Source organism: Canis lupus, chromosome 14, assembly GCF_011100685.1.
Source record: "Canis lupus familiaris isolate Mischka breed German Shepherd chromosome 14, alternate assembly UU_Cfam_GSD_1.0, whole genome shotgun sequence".
Taxonomy (NCBI): domain Eukaryota; kingdom Metazoa; phylum Chordata; class Mammalia; order Carnivora; family Canidae; genus Canis; species Canis lupus.
This window is the reverse complement of record NC_049235.1, coordinates 16,038,927-16,062,599: the sequence shown is the minus strand read 5'-3', so window position 1 is coordinate 16,062,599 and position 23,673 is coordinate 16,038,927. Positions and strand designations below refer to the sequence as shown.

The following is a 23,673-nucleotide window of genomic DNA, read 5'->3' as shown; positions in this document are numbered from 1 at the left end:
TTGTGTTGCTCTCAAAGACACACCTAAAAATATGGGAAAACAGAAAAATTGTAAGTTGTAGGATGAAAAAATGTACACCATACAAATATACTAATCAAAAGAAAGCTGAATAGATAAATTAATACCAAAGCAGGCAAATCTTTCGAGTAATTTTAAGTCTGCCAAGGAATGGGTCAAGAAAAAGAGGGGGATATTGGTTTAAACCATTTTATTTTATATTTTATTTTATTTTATTTATTTATTTTTTTAAATACTCGTGTCCTGATGGTAATACTACAGCAGAGTCCGGCAAATTTGTGATACAGGAAAGATCTGTACAAGCTCTTTCAGCAGAAAAAGGGATGAGATTCGGTTTTTCAACAGAAGACCTGGCTTTAGGGACAGGAACAATGTTTTAACAAGCAGAGGACAAAGGCACCAGGTATGTGTACATTGGTAGGTAGATTTCCTAGAAGATGAGACTATTCTCTTCTGAGTATGTCTATTTCCTAAAAACAAATGTACCAGTTGAGTGTAGAAGGAGAGGTTATTATTGGTTGGAGCAGGATGGTGTGATACAGTTTTAATGAGAGCAAAAACAGACTTACTATGGAAATGTATATAGGTTATAGGTTTAGAGTTGAGAGCAGGATTGAGAGTTCACAAAACATTTGTTATCATCGGTTTAAAGCAGGACTAGTCAGTGTGGTAGTTGTATGTCTTTTCTAGCCAAGTCCATCTCCAGTGAGGTTGTAGATAAAACAGGTGAAGAGTTTAATCTGTGCTCAGGTGAAGCGAGGTAAGATGTGTGCATAGTTTCTCTTTATAAAGAGACCTTTCTCTTTATAAGGACAAAGGAGACCTTCACTCTTCCTTCTGTCCTCTTATAGGTATTGGCGGTAAGGTGTTGAGGGGTTGTAGTGCTGGTTCTGCTGAAAAGCTTCTCTCTGCCAACCCCACCTGACCCATAACTGCTTGTCCTCAGAAATGACAATGAGGACTCCTTGGCACTTTTGGTTCTCAGCTGTGGGCCTGGTTGCCAAATTTGAGAAAAAAAGGCAAGAACTCACTTTCAACTTCACATCATTGTTACATCTGTCTGCAGAGATGGAACAAGCAGATGTACTTAGATCCCATTTTGTGGGCTCCCTCCCTGGGCCCAGAAGAGTCAGTCATTCCCTTCACCTGTGAGTTATAACAGCATCCCCTTTATGGTATCATATTTCCCTCCTTTACCTGAGTGACTTTCAGTAGGTTTCTGTGCTTTGCAAATAAGTAATCTTTGACAAAAAGATTCCTCATGTGTAAAAACGAGAAGTGGTTTTCAAACTGTGGGTCATGGAGCGTACATTGTCAGAGGCTCCTCTCCTGTTCACTTACTCTCTCTAAAAAAATGTATTAAAAATATGAAAATAAGAACTTAATCTTCTGACTCTTACACTGTATAAATCCATTAATATTTATCTTTTTTGGTAGCAACTTCAAGTTACAAGACAGGGAAAGTCTGAAATCATTTCCCAGGTTAGGGGTCAAGGCATCCATAATCCCTGAGTTTAGCTTCCTGGGTCTCTCTCAGATATTGTCCTACCAGCCACTCCCCAATCTGGCCGAGGTGCCAGGGAGCATTTGTTCTGGGAAGATCAACAGCTTCTTCACATTACAATACCAGCACCTGTGTTTTCTTTCCCTTCTCTCTCTTTGTATTATTCAGAAATACGAACATTTTGCTGAGGGAGCCTCATTTCAGTAGGGTCATGCCTCTGGGCAAAGGATTAGCAGCTCAGGTGATCTCATCGGTCTCTTCCAGGTCAATAATTTTACAGCTACATGAACTGGCAACTTGTTCTTGGCACAGTTAAAATGTCCATTAATGGTTCTGGGAATGTCACATACTCACTAGCAATAAATGTGAGGACCCCCTGACCAGCTGAAGAAGTAGAATTAGCTGGAAAGAAAGAACTGAACTTTAGCCTCGGGTCATGTGTAATGGTCACAAGTCAGTGATTCATTAATTTATTCAAGCATAGGATTATTTTCCACAAATGGATCAAATAATTTATTACCTCTTCAGAGGGCCTCTTGAAAACACCTGGAAAAATTGGCATGAAGAAAGAGGAATTCTAATTAACCGAGTAAGACTTAAAGTTAAAATCCAAACTGGAAAATTTCTAATACTTGTACTTTGAAGACTGGTTTTAGAAAAAGGAGCTACTACAACTTGTTCATTTTCTTGGATGAAAATTCCACAGTTAATTGTTACCAGTGAAAATCACATATTTTTGTTATTAATTTATATGTTTAATGTTACAGATCCCATGCTTAATAATTCTTTACAGGCTTCCTCAGACATGAGGTCTATGGTCTGAAAAATCAGATCAGAATAATAAATTTCTTTTTTATTGTCTTCAGAGATGATTAAATGGGCTCATTTTTAAAATAGTAAAAAGACATCATTTTAAGGTTTTTTTTTTTTTTTTGTGTTTTTTTTAATGAAAGACTGTAAGATTCCTGTAGAGCAAAAGCATAAAGAAAATAAACCCTAGGCAGACCTCATTTTAAGTAGAAAAGGAAGCTCCGGGGAAGGAAGGTTTTGGGCTCCTGGCCAGCAGCTTTTCTACTTGCTATTCTTTGAGCTCCAGTGAGACAATGTGACGGTTTCCACAATCATGTTAATTGTATCAGCAGTTTCACTAAAATAAAATCACCTATCAAAGGAGCTGGGAAATATTTTTCTTTTTTTCTCACTGCCCCAAATTGTATGCCTTTCATAGTTACATTTGTGTATGCTGAAACTAAAAAAACCACACGGCATCCTTGAGCAACCGAGATGACTGTAAACAGCATACAATGTACAGACCACTCTTGTGGTTTTTGTTTTGGTTACAAGATCTGCTTCTTCTGTAGAATTCCCGATTCTGTTTCATACCATCTTCATGCATGCATTTGTTCATTCATTTTTATTTATTTTAAAAATTCCAGTAGAGTTAACAAACAGTGTTATATTAGTTTCAGGTATACAATATAGTGATTCAACAATTCTAGGGGCGTCTGGGTGGCTCAGTCGGTTGAGTGTCTGATTCTTGGTTTTGGCTCAGGTCATGATCTTGGGGTTGTGAGATTGAGCCCTGCTGGGCCTGGAGCCTGTTTGGGATTCTTTTTCCCCCTCTCTCGTTGCCCTCCCGCCCCACTAAAGCAAGCAAGCAAAGCCCCCCCCAAACATCAATTCTATACATTACTCAGCGCTCATCACAATAAGCATATTCTTCATCCCCTTTACCTATTTCATCCCCCCCATCTACCTCTCCCTGGTAATCATCCATTTGTTCCCTGTATTTGAGTCTGTTTTTTGTTTGACTCTCTTTTGCTTGTTTCTTAAATTCCACATGTGAGTGAAATCATATGGTGTCTGTCCTTGATTGACTTATCTCAGTATTATACTGTCTAGATTGCATCCACTGCAAGTTGCTGTAAGTAGCAAAATTTCATTCTTTTTTATGGCTGAATAATATTCCTGTGCGAATATGTTTGTGTGTGTGTGTGTGTTCTTTATCCATTCATCTGTGGATGGACACTTGGGTTGCTCCCATTTCTTGGCCACTGTAAATAATGCCATGGCATCATTTTTTAAGTCATCCAATCTAACTGAATCCTAGAATTCTCATTCTAACTGCCTACTTCCCTCTCACTCCCCATATTTTATTGGTCATGAATTCCTGGAAATTGTGCCTTTCTACCACATTTGATTAGCTCCCTTTTTTATCCATCCCCTCTGTAAGAACCTTCGTTTAAAAAATTAACTATTTCTGTCCTGGGAGATTGCAATTGTTTCCTGAGATAGTCTTCTAGTCTTCCAACTTGCCTTCATCCTTTGACCCCACAATCAAATCTGTCTACTGGATAGTCTACAGATAAATCTTTTTGAAATGCAAAAGTCCAAACTAAGCTTCATGTCATGCAAGGACCTTGTTGATCTATCTGGCCTGTGTCCCTACCCAATCTGGTGTTTCCTTCATATATGCTATTCCAGGACTTTAGTCCTTTAACACATCTTATCCCATCACTTCACACCTCCATGCTGCTCACAGAGCTACCTATCTTCCCATTCTCTTTGAATGACTCTTATACTTTATTTCAGATTTTTCCTTTTTTTTCTTTTCGCTTCAACCTCATACTTTTCTGACTTTGTCTTTCTAGACAGAACTGGTCATTTCCTCCTTAGGGATACCAGTAAGCCTAGAATCCATTGCTGGCCTAACACTTGTCTTCCCTATGAGACTGTGAGTAGGGACTAGGTCATTTCTATCTTGATATATCATCCTCTGATATATCAGAGGGCCTGAAATAGGGGAGGTGCTCTATAAATGTCCATTGAGTAGAAGGAAATCCAAGCTCATTGCCAGAATATTCATTCTTTTAAGACAACTTTTATCATTTTCTTCTAATAACAATACTATCCAACCATTGTAAAAAATTCAAAAAAGATACAAAGAGTAGATGGTCCGGTTCTCAAAAGCCTATGAGTACCAAATTGAATCTACATGTTTTTATGCCTTACTTTTAAGGTCCTTGTAGACTCTTTTCCTTCTATCATTGGGAATTCCCTGATGGGTAAATTCTGTGCTTCAGAATAGGCCTGCTGTTGTGTATTACCATGGCTAACAGAAAAAGACTCCCAATAACCATACTAGAACTCAGCTGTTGTCTCTGATAGCTTTATCAAGATGCTGCTTCAGGTTGAAATCCTATTCCCAAGCTGCAGTGTCCATGATGTCTTGGTGCCAGGAAGGCTGGAATTGATTTCTCCCTCTCAGTACTGGGGATGTTGCCACTATGCTTCATGCAATGCAATTGAGAGGGCAGGTACTTGATTACAGCATCCCAGGGCTGGTTAGTAAGGGTATGCGACATGCATCACACACTTACTGAAGAGGTACCACTGGTATATCCCCTTGAAGAATCTGCTTTGCCATTCTAAAGCCCTAGATTCCTTCTCTAATGGTGAATTTTTATCAACGGCCTTATCGTCTGCTGTTTTCAATTATGCTACTCTGAACTCTTCACTAACTGGAGGGATAGATCTGTCTCCGTAAGTCTGAATCTCAAGAGTGCATAGGACTCATATGTATACTCCAGAAGGCTCCTTAGCAGCCATGTAATAAATGAAGAACTGTCCTTTATTTAAAAATTTATTTATTGGCGCAGCCCAGGTGGCTCAGCAGTTTAGTGCCGCCTTCAGCCCAGGGCCTGATCCTGGAGCCCTAGGATCGAGTCCCACGTCGGGCTCCCTGCATGGAGCCTGCTTATCCCTCTGTTTGTGTCTCTGCCCCTCTCTCTCTCTGTGTCTCTCATGAATAAATAAAATCTTAAAAAATATATTTCTTTATTTTTTTGGTGGGGGGAGGGGAAGGGGAGAGAGAATCTTAAGCAGATTTAACGACGATGTGGGGCTTGATCTCACAACCCTGAACTGAAGAGTTGGATGCTAACCAACTGATCTACCCAGGTGCCCCAAGAATCATCCTTTTTTTTTTTAACAGAATAAAAGTTTTTTAAAAATGAAAACTCAGTGAAGGTGCTATTTTTCCTAATTTGTATCATTAGCACAGCCCTACTGTTCTTAATCATAATAAGTGGTTTATCTATATAAAAGATATGGTTTATAGTTGGTTTTGCTAATTATAAAAATCTCTGAAGTATACTATGTTGGGTTAGTGATTTCTGAAAGCAGATGTATACTTTGCTTTTTGAGGAACTGGTTCAAAGTATGCTTTCAGCAATATATGATGCTGAACTGAGTTGTACATAACTCATATACAAAAGTGGATTTATTTTTTCCTCCTGGGCAGCCTGAGTTTTATTTTGCCTGGATGTACATCTGATGCTATTCTGTTGCTTTACTTATGTAGACACAGTCTGTATGTTTTTTTGTAATTGGTGTTTCATGAATAATACCCGGTTACAGGAAAATGAGACCCATGTTTAACAACAGTCATAAATACTGGCTATACCTGCATGGTAGATTCAGATAATACATTTTTTCATGGCTCATGATACCTTTTAATGAGGACTGGTACTGCGAGGGCTTCCTTTTATTATTTATAATGCTACATAGTCTGACATATCAGATGTGATTGTTTTTTTATGCTTTTTTCTATTGAACATAGAGATTGTACTAAAGATTATTTATTGCTTTCAGTCAAAATTTAAAATCTACAAAAAACTACACCTGCTTCAAACTCATGACACATAAACATTAAGAGATACATTAAGACCCTCAAGTGGTCATTTTATTAAACAAATACAAATCTGAAATGTTTATAGTAATCAATAAGGAACAAAAATGTGTGTAAACAGTAATTCTACAACTGGGAAGACATCTCAGTTTTATTAATTTTGGTGACGTCTTCCCAACCATGCCTAATCTTCAGTATCTTCTTCCTCAAGCACGGCAGGAAGAGTATGGCTTTACATATCAGGACAACGATTGGAAGGAAAACAGCTATCATAAAAGTTGGAGGTGTATACCATACAAATTGTTTTATATCTACCCATTTATTCCAGGCAAAGATCAATGCATGTATTGTGCCCAATAGAAGGGAAACCATTCCTAGCTTGCTCTGCAAAAGAAAAAAAAAAAAAAAGGATCTTGGTGGGATTGGTTCAGTAAGACTTTGTTCCATCCTACCTCATCTAGATCTGTTCTGTTGCTTGCAAATTCCTTCATTCATCTGTGATTATTTCCTTATTATATTTCTCAACAATGTCCACTCACATCTTTACATTCTTTTCACACATCCCCACCTCACCTCCTTAACTTTGCATAATGTCTCTGTCCCCAAGTTAAGTTGAGAAAGTTCACAATCTCCTTTCAACCTCAGCTAACCAATAACATTGTCTTTCTTTTCTCCACACTTTGTCATCTATCTTCTGACATTTATTTTATGGTGCTTTGTCCCTTAAGCATTTGCCTCCATTCTGCCTATCAAGAGACATTTAAAATCAAGGACTTTTACTCACCATGGGTTCCCTACAGAATCAACACAATGATTTGTGTATTTTAGGTGCTCAGTAAATATTAATAGGTTGACTGACAATTGTGTAAAAATCAATTTGATATCAGTGATCTTTATCAAGTATGAAAGCAACTAAAGTAACTGATTTTGGTATGCGAATAAATACTAAAGTGAATGAGCTTGGCCTATGTTAAAAATCAAACATCCTGATAAAATGGAAAAGTGCCAACAATTATTTTCACTGTTTAAACAACACAGAGATATGAAGATGTGAAGAAAAATTTCAACTTGCATTGGGATACTTGGCACTATCCAGAAAAGGTTGCTTAAAAATAGTTGTTTACCTATGTATTTTTATGGCATTCTGACAATAGCTCTTCTAGATAAGTTTTGACTTCTATTCACTTTACTGGAAATGGTCATTAGCCTGCCAGAATGAATCCAACTCACAATTATTCAGCAGTAAGCACTCTTAAGCCCCAATGAATACAATCAAATAGCTAAGTTTATATTTTCAAATATAAATCTCCAAAGTAAATCATAGAATAACTAATTCTTGAATTCTAAATGAAGTTTCTAGGTTATTAATTGAAAAACATATGTGATTGGTTGAAGATTAATTTTACCAAATGTGTACTGAATACATATTATGGGTAGGTAGGTATTGTGTACACAGTAGAATGGTCTGGGTAGTCAAGATGCAGTGGCTGAATTCTTAATTAAACCTAAAACGTGATGCTCAGCATATGTGTGATCAAGTGTAGGAAGAAAGGAATTTATTGAGGAACAGAGAACTCTAGTGGCTATCAAGCTGAGCCTACAAAATCATCAAATACTATGGATGTGGCACCATTTCTAAGCTCCATTATAATAATTCAGACACAGACATATTTCCCTGTCCTGATAAAGTGTCTGTAGGAGTATATGTATAGACATGTAGAAGGGATAGTAGGAAAATGTCTGACTTTGTAGGGATTCCCAAAAATGTCCATCTATATAAGCTAAAGCTACATATTTTTAAAAATCTGGGCAGTGCTACGACTAAATTAAATTGAGTCCTTTGAATCCTGTCAGACATGGATCTCCCTGTGAGTTCTGACACACTGCTCTTTTTAGGGCATAATCTACCACTAGCAGATTAAACTCAGTAAATGAGAGATACTTTTGAATTCCAGAATACTGAGAAACTTCCAGTAATCTACATAAAATGTAAGTTGGAAAAAAGTCCTTAAAATTAGCTATTAGAATATTTTTGATAGATAAAACTGTATTTCAAGAAGATATGTTTTTACAGATAGTACCACTATCTATAGATAGTACACTTTTAAGTGTAACTTAAAAGGCATACATAAAATCAGGGGACAGGCAAAAGAATAATTTTATTTGGGGGGAACTAATAAACCGTGGATATTAAATTCCTAAAATATCACCTGTGTAGTTATTAGATGGATAGAAAATTGTCTAACAAGTTTCAAATGTTAGATATATATATTTTTTACTAATGCCTTTTATTTATGTCTAGAAAATACTTCCATTTAGAAATACTTTCATTTAGAAGGGAAAATGATTGGAAAGCATATTATTGAATTGAAACAAGTGTGGGAACTTTGCTATTGGAAAACCATTTGTTATTTTTTATGGGGTAAAGTCAATATACTTGATGATATTATAATTACAAAAAAGATTCACCTCTCTGAGGGACCAGTTATTTTACATATAGTTTACCTGAATATAGTGAAATTCTCTCCATGTCAAAGAGTCGCTCACAGATGGAATAGATGTCACAGCTAACAGAGCCAGAATTGCAAGAGTCACAATGCCCAGAGACACATAAATTTCCATTCTCCAAACATCATGCTCAATCCAGGCATCTTCTTTATTTTGTTGGACCTACCAGGGGGTGAAAAGAAGAAAGAGATATGCAAACATTTGTTTCCAGCAGATGAATCTCCTCCTACATTCCTTCTGTCTACAATGGAGGGCCTGATAACTAGGAGCCTCCACAAATTTGTGACTTTGTGCATTTTTCTATGAGAAATGACATAGGAGCTATCAGTCTCTTTCCTTGAATGCAACATGTATATAATCTGTTTTAATAGTTACTTGATGGTTAGGATTGTAATGTGCATGTGTGTGTGGTAAATAAGAACAATAAGCATTAAAAAGTCATCTTGGGAGGGTGGCGGGAGGTTGCTATGTGGCCCTGTCCATGAACAAAATAGGTGTTTATGTTGTTAAAGTTGGAGTTTACTATTTTCAGTGTAAACTCAGTGTGAAGCTAAATATAACTAAGCTCCCGTGAAGAGTTAATGCAGATTACATTCCCAACACAGCACTTCAAAAGAGGTTTTTAAAATAAGAAAGTGTTTATTTATTAGATGATTTGGATTCTTTAGTTTAGCGATATTGTCAACATTGTCGCCGTACCTGTTGATATGCCCAGTTTAGCAACTTGTATCTGTAGGATCGCCTCATTGGATAGGATAAACTGTAAATTGCATGCAGGACAGCAAAAAAGAAACTGAGAAGCCCAAATTGTTTTCTTGTTAACATCCATCTATCCAACCAATGTGGAAATTTCTTATATTTGGTTCCATTATGAAGCTGTACAACAGCTGCTATCACGCCTGGCAAATAAACTAGTGCCAAGAGGGTGATGGAAACCATTGGCAAGACTTTGTTGATGACCAGGATTGGAATTTTGTAAAAATACTGTTGGTGGGAAGTTACAAAAGGGTGAATTATTTCCCTCAGAAGAGTGTAAAGAAAAGTCAGAGATGAGATGACAGCAGCAATTTTAACTGGCCAGCGCCACATTGGAAAGAGTTCTTGTTTGTGCTTAAGCTCGGCAGGACAATCAAATTCATCAAAGTGGGTTGTTTGATGCATGTGCAAAAGCACAGGTCTTTTCAGCACTCTGGTGTCTCCTGAGTCCTTATCCTACAAAGGAAAGAAAATCAACATCTTAAACAAACAATGGGATTTCTCTTAAGCACAATAAGCAAAATAAGTAATTAGTTTATCAGTAAGAAAGGACATTCAGAACCTTGCTTTTGGGTACTGGTTAGCTAAAGATGTCATAGTCTACATAGCACTGATCAAAGGTAGCTTTAGCTATGCTGGGATTCTTTGTCAATTTCTGTTATTCATTTTTCTTTAAGACAAAAGAATACATGCTTTTTTTTAAAAGACAGAAGCTATCTCCATCAAAGCTGAGACCACTGTGTTTCTGTCCTGAAGGCATGAAAGAATGGAATAATGTAAGAGGGAATTAAAATTGAAAAACAATCCAGTAATCTTTGATGAAAATAGTAAAACTTGTATTGTAATGGTTGAATTTATTTTATAATATTCTTATTGGTAATCGGATAACTCTCCACTAAGAACTGAAGAGTGAATTCTTCATTAATTTGAGTACAAAGAATTAGGAATAGTACAGTCATTACAACTATAAAAATATATAATTTCTATCATGCTGTACTTTGCTTTTGTATTTCTAAAATATCTCATTGTATAAGTAATTGACAAATACTCTATCAGAAGGTACAAAGGTTAGATACCCAGTTAAATCCCATAGAGATGATCTACTTCCTAAGAAAGTTATACTTGTTTACCCAGTTGCATTTCTAAGCAGTCAAAAATTCAAAAAAGGTTATATTGAATATTTTGTCATTTCCCTAACTGACATATCAGCAAATTAAAAAAAAAAAAACACTTTTAAAGAAGAACTTAGGATGTTTCATAATTTGTTGTTCTGATGAATAAATTTACTTTTTCATCCAATATGTTATTCCTTATTTGTTATAGTTCTCTATGTAGAATCATAACATTTTAATGTTTAACATGATGGGATAATCTTCTTCATTTCCTCATTTAGTCAGATTAACTTTAATTCACACAGTTCTCTATAATTTTTAGTGTTTAAAAGTAGCATTTCACCATTTGACTTTTACTTTCCATGATAAATCACTGTTATTCCAATGCTTTTTCCAGTTGCTGCATTTAGAAGGGAGTTGAGCATGATACAGCTTCTGTCATCTCTGCATGTTAAAACAATCTAAGTACTCAACTGAGATCAATTTTCTGGTTAATGATGAAAAATTATAGAACAGCAAGTAAGATGGTTAATTTGAAAAATGAAAATGATTTTATTTTATTCATACTTATTTTATAGAATATGTACCTGTGATCTTATTATTCCTATTAAAACAACAAAAACAATTTAAAGAATACCATATAAAATTATTATATACATTATCTTTCCTATTAAAATAATTAAGATAAAATAATTTATTTTATTTATTTATTTATTTATTTTTAAAATAATTTCTTTAAAAACTGCGGTTGATATCATTTTGAAAGGCAAAAAGAGTTTGGAACCAAAATTTCCACCACTTTTTCAGTCAAATAATGTAGTAAGAAACCTTTAATTTTCAGGTGATACAAAAGTAGGAAGTGATTCTTATTTCAAAACTGAATTGGGATGCCTTGCGGCATTGGTGCAGTGGTTGAGCGTCTGCCTTTGGCCCAGGGTGTGATCCTGGAGTCTCAGGATGGAGTACCGCATCAGCCTCCCTGCATGGAGCCTGCTTCTCTTTTTGCCTGTGTCTCTGCCTCTCTGTGTGTCTCTCATGAGTAAATAAATTAAAAAAAAACCCTGAATCTATTTGTTTAAACAGTGAATCATCAATTAACTTGATGATCTCTTGGTAAGCTGCATAACAACTATGAAAAAATGCATGCTTACAAAACTATTTTTTTAAAACGATTTTTTATTTATTGAGAGAGAGAGTACAGAGAGAGAAGCAGACTCCCTGCTGAGCAGGAAGCCCCATGCAAGGCTTGATCCCAGAACCTGAGCAGAAGGCAGACAGATGCTTAACCAACTGAGCCACCCAGGTGCCCCTGCTGATGACTCTTTTAAGAGACTTAGATATGCAGAAAGTTAGAAGGAATTGGAAGGGCCTTGAAGCTGATCTGTTCCAACTTTCTTATTTTATAGATAAACCAAGGCCCAGGATTTTCAGTGACTTATTCAGGTTATTCAGCTAAGTCTGTGACAGTCAAGGTACAATTTCTCTTATACACCATGCTGAATGCTTACCCATCACAGTATCAGTGACAGGAATCAGAGTGAAAATACCTGTCAGCTGGGGTGAAAATCACTGTTACAACCCTAGGAAATACAGGAAGCATTAAAATTCTGTTTCTAGATTTCAATTACTTATTATTAATGTATTACCAAATAATCATCCTCTTCTAGGTTTCTCCTAGGCTTCATTGTCCAAAGTTCTTCTTGGCTTGTAATGTCTTGTCTGCTCTCCATTAATTCTGTAAAATAGAACAGCCTTAGCCACCTTTGAAAATAAATATAATTATCTTCTTCAAGTCTATAGTATTTAAGATATTAATGTTTGATAGGGCAACAGAAAAAATTTACTCACATAAGGACCAGTGTGGCCTAGAAAGTACAATTAAAATAGTGACTGATTTACCATTTAACCTCACATAATCTGTCAGAATCTCAAACCAGGGCCCTTGTGTCAATAGTAACAGCTTTGCTTTGTCCAGCTATTGGTGCAATGAATGACAAACATGTCAGATGTTGCCTTTTATTTTAGGAGAAGTTAACTCCAGGTGCTCATTTAGAGGAAAGCCAACTCTGCTCAAAGGTAAATAGAATTAGGAATGCATTTTTTTTTTTTTTTAAGTAACAATGTTATCAGTAGAAGTTGGAATTAGTTTAAGTAAGATTATACTTTAGGATGTTGTGTTTAATAGACTTTTGGGGTTGATACTGGAATCTGAAGTAATAATTACATGATTTTATGGGGAAATGTAGTCTTGAGGTTCGGATGATAAACAGAATAAACACTCTTGGTAAGGTGGACCCTGATAGTGGCATAAAGGACCAAAAGGCTGTATTTTCAGGTGCCATTTTCTCATCAGAGTAACAGGCTGGTTTTTGTTGGTAAGACAGGAATTGTTAGTACATTTTCCCTGGAATTGTTGAGTTGTGTTCAATCACTGACACGCCTGTTCTCCTGGTCAACCCCGTGGAGATTTTGTCAAACTTTCTACCTTACAAAGGAATCTTTGCCTTAACACCCTTCACAGATCCTCCTCTGGCTTGACATAGCATTTTTTTTTTTTTTTTAAAGGAGGGGAACATGATACCACAATTTTATTCACTATTTTTATTAGTTCTAAATTTATTTCTAGAGGACTATCTTGCCAATTTTCACTTTATGAAATTCAATCAGAAAAACAGATTAGATATACAACAACTTGATTATCAGAATGTCCCAAGTGTTTCTAAATTTTAGAGTACCTGTAATACTTTATTAAGTGGAAAGTTGTTTCCAGAGGTAGCTTTAAATACTTAAAACAAATTTAAAGGTTTGATTTTCTCAAAAAATAAAGAGGAGCCATCTTTATATAATGCCAACTATCTGCCTTTGTCGAAGTGCTCTGAGAACATTTTCCATATATTATCTATTTCAAAATTTTGCAATATTCATCCTGGGGATATTTGTTTTGGTCTGTCCAGATTTCCCCCTTACTTTTTAATGATCTAAAACATTTCCTTTTGGCATGTGACTCAGTCTTGGCTAATCACAGTTCTCTATTCCCTTGATGGCACTGACTGGCTTAGGGATGGCATAGAACCCTGGTTGAACTAGCGTCCTTCTCTGACATTTACATATGGGAGATGTCTTTAACATTTGTTAAGTGGGGATGATAGAAGCCATCTGTCCTTTTTCCCACATGCTCTAAGGAGGAAGATGTCTTCAACAGAACAAAGAAAGCCAACACACAAAAGTACAAGCAAGAAATGGGGAAAGATATAGAAGAGTCCTGGTGATATATTTTAAATATTTAGAGTTCTTGAGACCAGATCACGAATTTTTCAGTTACACAAGCCAATACATTGCCTTTTCTGCTTTAGTTTGATTTGGGTGTCTATCACTAGCTTTTGAAAAAGTTCTGAGTAAAAGCATATGTCAATCATCCAATCATCAGTTCCATTTATGGAACTCTATGATAGACATGGAGGAGGAAAAGTAATGAGAATTTGTGTCTGTTCTGGAGGAGCTTACAGTCTATTTCCTTAACAAGTATAATTCCAAATCGTTTAGTGACCTAACCAACATTATAGATAGAGTAATCTGGGAGGTATGTTTGTGTCTAGGAGTAGGAATAGAATAGAATTTTTATCTGCTGTAACCAAATAAGAAATAATTCACTATGTTTAGATATTTTAACTCTAAGTTGTAGGATGGCAAAGATGCTAACATACAAATCCACACTTATTCAGTATTAACTCATTAACTACATTGTGAACAACAATATTGGGCAGTGAGAATACAAAGTTAAACAAGATGGAGCCTCCACTCTCAAAAATTCAAAGCCTAGGGATGTCTGAGTAGCTCAGTGGTTGAGTGTCTGCTTTTGGCTAGGGTCGTGATCCCAGTGTCCTGGGATCAAGTTCTGCATCAGGCTCCCTGTAGGGAGCCACAGGGAGCCTGCTTCCCCCTTTGCCTATGTCTCTGCCTCTCTCTGTGTGTCTCTCATGAATAAATAAATTTATCTTAAAAAAAAAAAAAGAAAAAAACAACCCTCAAAGTCTAAGGGAAAAGGCAGACATTTCAACAGCTAACTGTGTGGTAGGGCAATGGATTCTAAAGAAAGGCAGTTTTAATAGGCAGATTGTGGCATGGAAAGAGTGAGGGCTCTCTTGTAGACCTGGTCCTGGGGCCTCAAGCAAGTTGGCAGTGTTTGCTGATTGAAGGCTACTTTGTACAGAATCTGGGTGAAATGGCAAAGTGGCCTTGGAGAAGTATCCACCCATTCATCCGCATGGTAGGGTGACAGTAAAGGAGAGCAAGGCCAAGGAAAAGCCCAGGCCAATGAGAGAGCCTGTCGAATTTGTGCCAGAAGCCAAGAAAATAAAATAGCCGTCAAATAAAATATGTTGGTTTCCATCAGACATTAACCAAATATATAATTTAAATTCTGCAGTGAAATCTCCATGAAAAAAAAAAAAAGAGGAAATAACACAGTGTTCGGATGTTAGGAAGTCCAGATTTGACCCAAAGTTCTCTAACTTTCATCCCCTTTAAAAAGCAAACCATATTTTTGATGCGACTGTTCCATTTTGCCGTACCAGGAGAGCTGACCTGACGTTCCTGCTAAATATTGACACAGCCCAAACTGACTCATGTATTTTTTTCAAAGAGTTTAGAATATGAAAAAAACCTCAATGACTGGAGCACAATATGGGATTGCGTCGCATTTTTCAAAGCTGCTCTTCTTTCAAGTGTATACTTGCTTACCCGCATTTAACTATGTAAAGGGAAGATGTTTTTCCTCACCGGGCCGTTTTTCTAAAGCATTGCTTCATGCTTAAAATCTGTGTTCAAATAAATCTTAGTAAAAGTCTGGATGTCGTGGGGCCTTTTTTTTTTTTTTTTTTTTTTTAAGAGAAAGGAATTTAGAGGTGTTTGTAAAGTTTCTGTCTACCAATCCCTTCCAGGGGGTTTGACCCACGGTATTATAGGAAGCCTCGATCGATCAAGTATTTGGAGAGCACTTGAGCCCAAGCCAGATCCTCAAAGTGTAGGACTAACGCTCCCAGAACTTAAAATGAGAACGTCCCGTTGCTAGGAAACCTGAAGGCAAGTCGCACGGTTTCCAGTCCTATCTGCCAATCACTCATCAGGGCTGTGCAAGCTCGAGGCCATCTCGCCAAGTCGGAAACCTCGGCATCGGAATGCAACGAAGGGCAAGCGTCTCAAGCCGTCCTGCTGCTGCCCGAGCGCGCCGGCACGTCCTCGCGCGCCCCTGGCCCGCAGCCCCGGCGCCGGCCACAGCGCAGCCCTGTGCTCGCGGAGAGCCGGGCGGAGCGGCGCGCACCACGGCCCCACTGAGCTGCGCTCGCCCCGCGGCGGAGCCCGCGCCCGCCCGCGCCCGCCCTCGCCCGCCCTCGCAGGGGCACGCGCGGCGGCGGGGCGAGCAGCGAGCCGGGGCCGCTCGAGGGACTCACCCGCTCCTCGGCGCGACCGGACGGCAGCTTGCGGCGCAGCTGCTGCGGGCGCCGAGCCCCGGGGGCCGAGCCCGGGAGCGCGGAGCCGCCCCGCGCGCCGCAGACCCCGCCCCGGGTCGGCGGCCGGTCCGGCGCCCCCTGCAGGTGCCCGGCGCCCGCGCGGCTCCCGCGGGCGAGGACAGTCCCCGGACAGTCCCCGCGGCCCAACCCGGGGTTTCCCCACATGCAACCGCGCCGCTCCAGGTTTTCTTTCAAATGGCCCAGTCTTCCGCCCGAGGGAGGCCCGCTCCTCCCACTTGTCGCTAAGGTCCTGAGTAGCGAACGTTCCGTGCAATTCGTTGGGGCCGTGGTTCTCAGGCTTCAACGTGGATCCCCTGCAGGCCTTATTCAAGCACAGATTTGCTCCCCCCGCCCCCCCCCCCCCCCCAACCCGCTCAGGTTTCCCGACGGTTAGTCTGGGATGGGGCCTGAGACGCCGCGTTCCAACAGGGTCCTTGGGGAGGCTGGGGCATTCCCGGGTCACGCTTGGAGAGGGACTGTCTAGACCTACCCAGCCCGTTTTAAACTTGGCAGCCACTCTATGAAGGGCCTGCTGCTGACAGCTGAGGAGTCCGAACGCGATCTCTGCCAGCGACGTGCACCCTAGACTGCACGAATCTCGAATCTCGTACCCTAAACCGCGCAAGCCCTGTGCCCGGGCCCAATAAGCTCTTAAACCCCATGTTACCGCCTCTTCCTTGCCTCTGACAGAGGAAAGCCAACTGTCCATACCCTAAGCCGGTCAGGCAGTCCAAGCCTAAAATAAAGCTACTGTCGCTGTTTCAAAGTTTTGGCGTGTTTTTAAAATATAAGGGGTAGGAGAAGGAGAGAATGTGTAGGCGGGGAGGAGGGAGGATTTACTCGGAGTTGGAACCAGCCTCAGGGAAGAGTGTCCAAGACCTGAACTGCAAGAGGATTTTGCAACATCCTCAGAACTCATCTGATTAGAGAAACAAAGGAAAATAAACACCCAACCGCAATTTTCTGTCATTGTTCTAGAATCAAAGCTAAGGCAACTAAGGACTTTCATGTTTTAGTACATATTTTATTTTGTAGTCGTTGACTCCGCGGGGTAATATTAAACTCCTTTGAAGAGGAAATTACCATGGACTGACTCCTTGTGGTAGAAACAGAACCTTACACTTTTTATTTCCAGTGAGACTAGAAAATCATCACTTTAAAAAGTTTTACAAGAAGGAATCTCTGTGTTTAAAGCACAAATCACAAAGAATGAAGAGAGATTGTTATTTTTTAATGATTTTTAAAAAATACTTTGTTTACTCATGAGAGACACACAGAGAGAGGCAAAGACATATAGGCAGAGGGAGAAGCAGGCTCCTCGCGGGGAGCCCAAGGCGGGGACTGGATCCCAGGACCCCGGGATGAAGCCCTGAGCCAAAGGCAGATGCTCAACCGCCACCGCCCCCGGGCGTCCAGGAAGAGATTGTTAAATAAGTCTAAGCACTGTTGAATTTTTAAAATGATCTGGAGTCATAAATGATCAAACAAAGCAATATGCTTTCATGTTTTAAGTTTTGGTAGAACAAAGGTCATTCTCTTTTTCATCGTCTATTTTGCACATGAAGAGGGCATGGGATTATTATTATATTAATATAAGTTGGCTAATTATAGCAAACTCCAATTAAGATTGCTTTTCTTCTTTTAATTAAAATATTTAAAATGAAGGCTCAATATTTTTGTTGTATAATTAAACTAACAATTATATTTCTGCATTTTTTCTGAAAGTCTTTTTGTTCAGTATTACAGTGTGTTGAATATAGTATGTTTCTAAGCAAAAAGATTGAAAATATGAAGTTGTTTACAAATTAGTTTTTAGATATTATAAAGGCAACACAATATTGGATTAAAAACCATGGTATTAAAGAACTTTCTTGTTGTTAGGAGTTAATATTACAGATAAAATTTCTGCAGTTTTTGCATGTAACTGGCCAAAAGGACCTGTGATTTGAGTATGACCAGATTTTTTCTTTTTTCTTTTCTTTTCTTTCTTTCTCTCTTTTCTCTATTTCTTTTTTCTCTTCTCCTTCTCCTTCTCCTTCTTCTTCTTCCACTTCTTCCACTTCTCCTCCTCCTCCTCCTCCTTCTCCTTCTTCTTCTTCTTCTTCTTTTTAGAAACACAAAGCCAAAGCATCTAAAAATGTTCTGAGTCAGCTTTTATATAGCACATACTTTTCAAAACCAATATGATTTGTGGAAAACAGTGTTAGTCTAGTACAAATTTTGAAAAGCAGATTGCTGGATTTGGCATGATTCATAAGAACTAGAGGATTTTAAAAGAGGAATTCAACTGTGAGCTACAAATGAATTTGGATCGTTTAGAATATTTTGTAATAAACTATAGCGAGAGAGCATATTAACAAAAGAGTTCTTCAGTGTTATTTGGGGTCAAAGGTTGAACTAGTGATTTCATAGGAATGTGTCATGGGGAAAATATAATAATTTAGACTCTGAATACTTCTCTCTGACCAACGAGCAACCTAATCTTAGAACTTGATTGGACTGCCAGTTAAGAAGAATGGAGTATGATGGTGTAAAAGGTAAAAATGATCAGACCATTAAAAATAATAACAATGAACAATACACAGTAAATTTTAGGTTGATGCAATAACTTATTTTATCTCCTCAGGAAATCAAACTAACTCCAAAGGGCATAGTAATTCAAATTATGATCAACATAATTTGAAGTCTACTTCTTACTAGGTAAGGATAGTCAGATTTATTTTAAGATGAGGAAAAAATTACCCAAAATTCACGAAGAAATGTTTTGCAAAGTGATCACTTTGGTGCAGTCATGATAAAGCTGAGCTGGTCTAATTTTTTGATTCTACTAACTTTATCTGATAAATTCTCCTCAAAATTTCCTGGTAATGATCAAAGTACTGTATGTGGTCAATTTGTCCCCAGTTCTGTCAGTGAAAGTAGTTGAGGGTAGAGAAAGAGTCTACCCGTGGGGTTGGAGTTTTAAAAAATTCTTCCATATATTTCCCCCCAATCCAACTTATTGCTCATTCACTAACACTTAATAGTCAACATCTATTCTAGATATGTTTTGAGAATAGGTGAGGTGTTTTTTTTTTTTTTGACACAGATCCATCTCTGCCCAAATACTGCCTACTGATGCTTAAAATTCCATGATACATTATTTTCTATTGTCTTTATATCTGTTGTAATTTGTGGATATGGTACCATATTTTTATATCCTGCTACGAATAAATACTTCAGTACTTCTTTTGGAAAATATGTTCTAGCATCAGGGGCAAAATACCAGGATATTGCAGACTTACACTGGGGAGGTTGTAAAGGGGTTGTATATTAGAAGAAAAAGAAGTACTGAGACCAAGAGGATAGATGTCACCACTTTCATAATATTACTTAAAGTGGGTAGTTCCTCTTTTTAGCACGTGCATATCAAACATTACATGATAGTGAAATAAATCTCTCTTTAGGGACGCCTGGGTGGCTCAGCCGTTGAGTGTCTGCTTTTGGCTCAGGGCGTGACCCTGAATTTCCGGGATCAACTCCCTGCATTGGGCTCTCTGCATGGGGTCTGCTTCTCCCTCTGCCTGTGTCTCTGCCTCTCTCTCTGTGTCTCTCATGAATAAATAAATAAAATCTTAAAAAAAAAAAAGTAAATCTCTGTTTAAACCACTCCATCTTGGGATGCCTAGGTGGCTCAGTGGTAGAGGGTCTGCCTTTGGCTCAGGGAGTGATCCCGTGGTCCCGGGATTGAGTCCCACATGGGCTCCCTGCATGGAGCCTGCTTCTCCCTCTGTCTCTGTCTCTGTCTCTGCCTCTCTCTCTCTCTCTCATGAATAAATAAATAAAATCTTAAAAAAAAACAAAACAAAACAGAACTCCTCCATCTTGGTCTTCTTTGTTATGGTAGCCCATACCCTAGCTTGTTTGATAGATTATAGCACTTTTTAGAGTCTGTCTGTAATGAAGATTTTTATGTGTTTCTGTTATTCTCATTAAATGGAGAGCTTTAAGAGAATAGACACCTTGCCTTTTAAAAAATTAACTAATTAATTAATTTTTTATTTTTTAACTAGGCTCTATGCCCAGCATGGAGCCCAACATGGGGCTTGGACTCACAACCCTGACATCAAGCCCTGAGCTGAGATCAAGAGTCAGATGCCTAACTGACTAAGCCACCCCAGTGCCCCTGAGGCCTTACCATTTTTAATCCTTATATCTCTTGTAACCTAGAGATTGGTGGAATAGACTGATTGTAGATGTTTGTGGAATGTGATTTTAGCCCTTGGTCTCAGAAGAGTTGCATAGGGCACATAAATATGGATGTGCCCATGAATGTCTAGACATCATTTAGATCAAAACTGTGGGTGCATATCCATAGTTATTTATTTCACACAGAACACACTCTTACCCACCTTCCTTAGTCTTCCTTAGTCCAAGTATCCTTTTTGTTTTCTGCTATAAGGAACATGTAGGTCCAGAATTGCCATTGTCTCAGGAACTACAGACTTTACATGTCTTGGTTTGTGGGAAATGGAGATGCTGGAGAGTTGGATAGGGGGAGGTGGTTCAATAGAGAGTTCAAGAAGGCTGATCAGACCTAAAATTTCTAGTAATGGACTCTGCCTTATAAAGTCCTCAGCATAAAGAACCATGCCTACCAATTCCTGGAGTTGAGTTTCCAGAAGAGAGGATACTATCAGTTATGAATTGCCTATTCTTTTCCAGGACTGGGTTTGGTTCTCTCAGTATCCCCACTATATTGTTATTATCCTCTGTTTATAGGTGAACGGAAGCTTAGAAAGTTTAAGTAACTCAATCAAAATTGTACAGTTTTTAGAGGTCAAGCTGGGGCTTCAACCAAAATCTACACTATGCCAGTTCTCCTTCTATTGTACTGCACCTCCTCTATAACCACATATAAGCAGCCAAAATTTCTTCAAGCTGCACCAGACTGGGGGAATTCAAGAGAGTCTTAGTTAACAGAAACCACCCAATAATCCATTCAGTTTTCCCATAGTATCAGTTAGAGCATTGGCTAAGCTACTCTAATAAAGAAGACCAAATATAGTGTTTAAAGAAATAGTTTCACTGTTGGATAATAGTCCTGTAGTGAATATTCCAAGTTGGTAGGTTGTTCTGTATCACAAGGTCATTCAGGCATACCGACTCCTTCCATCTGGTTGCCCTGCTGTCTCCTAGGGTACTGTTTTTGGCATCATGATTGAAGCATGGCATAGGCATATCCATTATGGAGTTGTAGGAAAGAGAAAGGGTAGAAGTCCAAGGCAATTATTTGCTAATAGGAACGATGACAGAAGTTGCCCAATCACTTAACTCTCACATTCTTTTGATGATAATTTACTCATATGTCAAGGTAGGCAGGGAGATGCAATCTCTGGCTGGGTGGCCAGATGGTAAGATGTATTAACATGGAAAAGGGTATCAAATATTGGTGAACAATCAGAAATTTTCATCACATTCTCACCTCCAACTCTGATCTTTATGTTCATACCTAGCTTGGAAACTTTGATTTCTTCCTTCATTGGCTTATTGTCTTCCTCATTCTGAAGCCTGTCTGAAGGTTCAGGGTAAACTTGTTACTCACAGCTCAGTCTTGCACTGGAAGCTGTTAGTAGCAAAGTGAGCTCTTATATATCTTGACCATGAGCATCCTTGTGTAGAGGTTCTTTCACATGATCTTCCTGCTGGCTCTCCAGGTATGGCTGGACATGGCAAATTCTCAGAGGGAAGACCTCTTGGTTCCACCATGGGACTCCCTATTACCTACCTTAGAATCAATTTTTCCTTTTAATTAAAAAAAAAAACAGCCAGGTGCCATAACAGAAAACCAATACTAGGGGTACCAAGAAGGCAAACCTATATGACACATGTTATTTATATTTTCGAGAGTGGAGCGTTTATGCACAGTGATCCAGAACCACTTTTTAGCAGCTTTTTCAGTTTCTCACAGCACTTTGGGTTTCTAAAGTCTTCCTAAGGACCTGAAACATTTTTTCTCAGCACAGAAAATACCTAAGCCCTAATGCATATTAATTTATTAACAAATATTCATTAAATGCAATGTATATGTATATATATGGGCAGTGTGTGTGTGTGTGTGTGTGTGTGTGTGTGTGTAGAATTGTGCTGAATCCTATAAAATAAAGTCCAACTTAGTCACTTAAAAGATTTTTGTAAAGGGAGTAGCTGGCTGGCTCAGTCAGTAGAGCATCCAACTCTTGATTTCAGGGTTGTGAGTTCAAGCCCCATACCGGGTGTAGAGATTACTTTAAAAAGTTTCTTGGGAAGAAATTGCAGTTTGAAGATAAATCTCCATAATGAAAGCATAAGCCAACAAAAAGAAGGTGAAAGAGTGGGCATGTTTTGTTACTGTCTTTTATTTTTATTTTTTTCCAGCTTCATTGAGATATCACTGACATATAACATATGCAATTATATGCAATGTACAACATAGTGATTTGATATGTATATATTGCAAAATGATTACCTCAATAAGGTTAGTTAACAGATTTATGATCTCACATTGTTAATTTTTTGTGTGTGTGTGTGGTGAGAACTTTTAAGATCTACTGTCTTAGCAACTTTCAAATATACAATATAGTACTGTTAAATATAGTCATCATGCTGTACATTCATATTATAACTGGACTTTATTCATATTATAACTGGACATTTGTATATTTTATGCCTTCCATCCATTCCATACCTCCCTGCCCTGGCTCCTAGCAACCACCAGTCTATTCTGTTCTATGATTTCAGATTTTTCAGATCCCACATGTGAGAGCTTTCTCTGTGTTTGCCTTTAGGTCTCTTACTTATTTCACTTAGCATAATGCCTCCAGTTTCTATATGTTGTCATAAATGGTAGAATTTTCTTCTTTTTCATGGCTGAATGATATTCCAGAACATGTGTGTAAACACCCTGGGGGAGTCCCATGGTGGAACCAAGAGGTCTTCCCTCTGAGAATTTGCCATGTCCAGCCATACCTGGAGAGCCAGCAGGAAGATCATGCGAAAGAACCTCTACACAAGGATGCTCATGGTCAAGATATATAAGAGTTCACTTTGATACTAACAGCTTCAGTGCAAGACTGAGCTGTGAGCTGTGGTTTGTATCTGAAACCAAATACATAATGTATAATATAATTATGCAATTAATACTATATATTGTGTATATATATCATACACCTGTATGATATACATATATCACATTTTATCTCTTCATCCTTCAATAGACACTTAGGTTGTTTCTCTGTCTTGACTATCATAAATAATACTGCAATGAACATGAGGGTGCAGATATCTCTTCAAGATGGTGAATTTATTTCCCTCAGACTTATACCCAGAAGTGGGATTGCTGGATCATATGGTAGCTCTATTTTTAATTTGTTTAGGAATTCACCATACCATTTTTTATAGTGGCTGCACGAGTGAGCATTCCCATGAACAGGGTATAAGGGTTCCCTTTTCTCCACTTTCTTGAGCTGGCACCTTTTCATACTCCAAGTCAAATCTCTTTGTCAGTTTTATTACAAAGTAATTTTTGAGAAGCCATCTGGAAGACTGAAATGTGGA

At 38.3% G+C, this 23,673-nt stretch overlaps 1 protein-coding gene across 2 annotated transcripts; it reads right to left on the bottom strand.

The window, feature by feature from the left end:
• Positions 1 to 6,232: 6,232 nt before the first annotated feature.
• On the bottom strand, positions 6,233 to 16,628 carry STEAP1 (STEAP family member 1). 2 transcript variants are annotated; one of them, XM_038556741.1, is made up of 5 exons: positions 16,589 to 16,628; positions 12,235 to 12,323; positions 9,420 to 9,932; positions 8,718 to 8,882; positions 6,233 to 6,596 (listed from the first exon to the last, which is right to left on the bottom strand). In XM_038556741.1, exons 2-5 carry the CDS (start codon positions 12,316 to 12,318, stop codon positions 6,339 to 6,341), a joined length of 1,020 nt encoding a protein of 339 aa, XP_038412669.1. In that variant the 5' UTR covers positions 12,319 to 12,323; positions 16,589 to 16,628; the 3' UTR covers positions 6,233 to 6,338. The 2 variants fall into 2 exon arrangements, with proteins under 2 accessions (XP_038412669.1, XP_038412668.1); XM_038556740.1 differs by lacking the exon at positions 16,589 to 16,628 and adding an exon at positions 16,039 to 16,127.
• Positions 16,629 to 23,673: the final 7,045 nt, after the last annotated feature.

Excerpts from the sequence above, each read along its gene's own strand:
- STEAP1 (XM_038556741.1), bottom strand. The coding sequence starts at position 12,318 with ATGGAGAGCAGACAAGACATTACAAGCCAAGAAGAACTTTGGACAATG. Across the intron at positions 9,933-12,234 it reads TAGAAGAGGATGATTATTTG|GATAAGGACTCAGGAGACAC; the intron begins GTAATACATTAA and ends TTTCCTTTGTAG. Across the intron at positions 8,883-9,419 it reads TAAACTGGGCATATCAACAG|GTCCAACAAAATAAAGAAGA; the intron begins GTACGGCGACAA and ends ACCCCCTGGTAG.